This window comes from Nestor notabilis, unplaced genomic scaffold (genome assembly GCF_000696875.1).
Source record: "Nestor notabilis isolate BGI_N333 unplaced genomic scaffold, ASM69687v1 scaffold22024, whole genome shotgun sequence".
NCBI lineage: Eukaryota > Metazoa > Chordata > Aves > Psittaciformes > Psittacidae > Nestor > Nestor notabilis.
The window spans coordinates 1,025-2,095 of record NW_009925429.1 but is presented as its reverse complement, the minus strand read 5'-3'; the positions used below and the strand labels follow the sequence as shown (position 1 = coordinate 2,095).

The following is a 1,071-nucleotide window of genomic DNA, read 5'->3' as shown; positions in this document are numbered from 1 at the left end:
TTCCTGGTGCGGGAGAGCCAGGGCAAGCAGGAGTACGTGCTCAGCGTGCTGTGGGACGGGCAGGTCCGGCACTTCATCATCCAGGCTGCCGACGTGAGTGACCACAGGCGGGGTGATGCAGTTGGGGTGGCCCTGGGCAGGCAGACAGGGGTCCCTGATGTGAGTACATGGGACGAGTGAGCACAGGACGAGTTGTGCCTGTCCTTGTGGGGTGTGAGCCCTGCATCGTGCATGCAAACTCCCACTCGTGTGTGCCCTGCCCACTATGCATGCATGTCCTGCGCCACATGCCCATGTGCATTGCAGCCCTTGCACCCCAGCCCTTGTGAGCAGACCCATGTGTGCAGGCACAACCGCTCAGCTTCCCCTCCCTGCAGAACATGTACCGGCTGGAGGGGGACGGGTTCCCCACCATCCCACTGCTCATCGAGCACCTCCTGCAGAGCCAGCAGCCTGTCACCCGCAAGAGCGGGATCATCCTGGCCAGAGCCATGCCCAAGGTGACAGCGGCCAGCGGGCAGGGATGTGGGGCTGGGGCAGGCTGGGGGACAGCTCACCGCCTTCAGTGTCTGCTCCCTGCAGGACAAATGGGTGCTCAACCATGAGGATGTGCTGCTGGGGGAGTGCATTGGTCGGGTGAGTCAGAGTGCTCTGGTCCTGCCTGAGCAGGGTCTGTGGGAGGACAGGGCTGTCCCCAGGGGGTCTGTGGGAGGACAGGGCTGTGCCCAGGGGGTCTGCAGGAGGACAGGAATTGCCTCTGGCCACTGGTAAGCTGGGCTGGTGCGCCTGTTTCTCTCATAGGGTAACTTTGGGGAGGTGTTCAGTGGCCGCCTGCGTGCTGACAACACCCCTGTCGCTGTGAAATCCTGCCGGGAAACCCTCCCAGCTGAACTTAAGGCCAAGTTCCTGCAGGAAGCCAGGTCCGTGCAGCCATCTCGCTTCTCCCAACCTGTCTGCTTGTCCATCCTTGGGACCTGGGGCTATTCAAACTGTGCTGGGACTGCAGCATTCTTATGCTGAGGATTGTGCCTGGGGCAGGCCGGCCCCCCCCCCCCCCCCCCCCCCGGGCGC

General features: G+C 63.5%; 1 protein-coding gene across 1 annotated transcript in view; it reads left to right on the top strand.

The window, feature by feature from the left end:
- FES (FES proto-oncogene, tyrosine kinase) overlaps positions 1-1,071 on the top strand; it is a gene marked incomplete at both ends in the record, with an annotated part of 2,402 nt that overhangs the window by 382 nt on the left and 949 nt on the right. The window contains 4 exons of the mRNA XM_010013063.1: positions 3-93; positions 378-500; positions 583-636; positions 802-920. Coding sequence (XP_010011365.1) covers positions 3-93; positions 378-500; positions 583-636; positions 802-920 — 387 coding nt within the window. The remainder of the gene's footprint in view (positions 1-2; positions 94-377; positions 501-582; positions 637-801; positions 921-1,071) is intronic.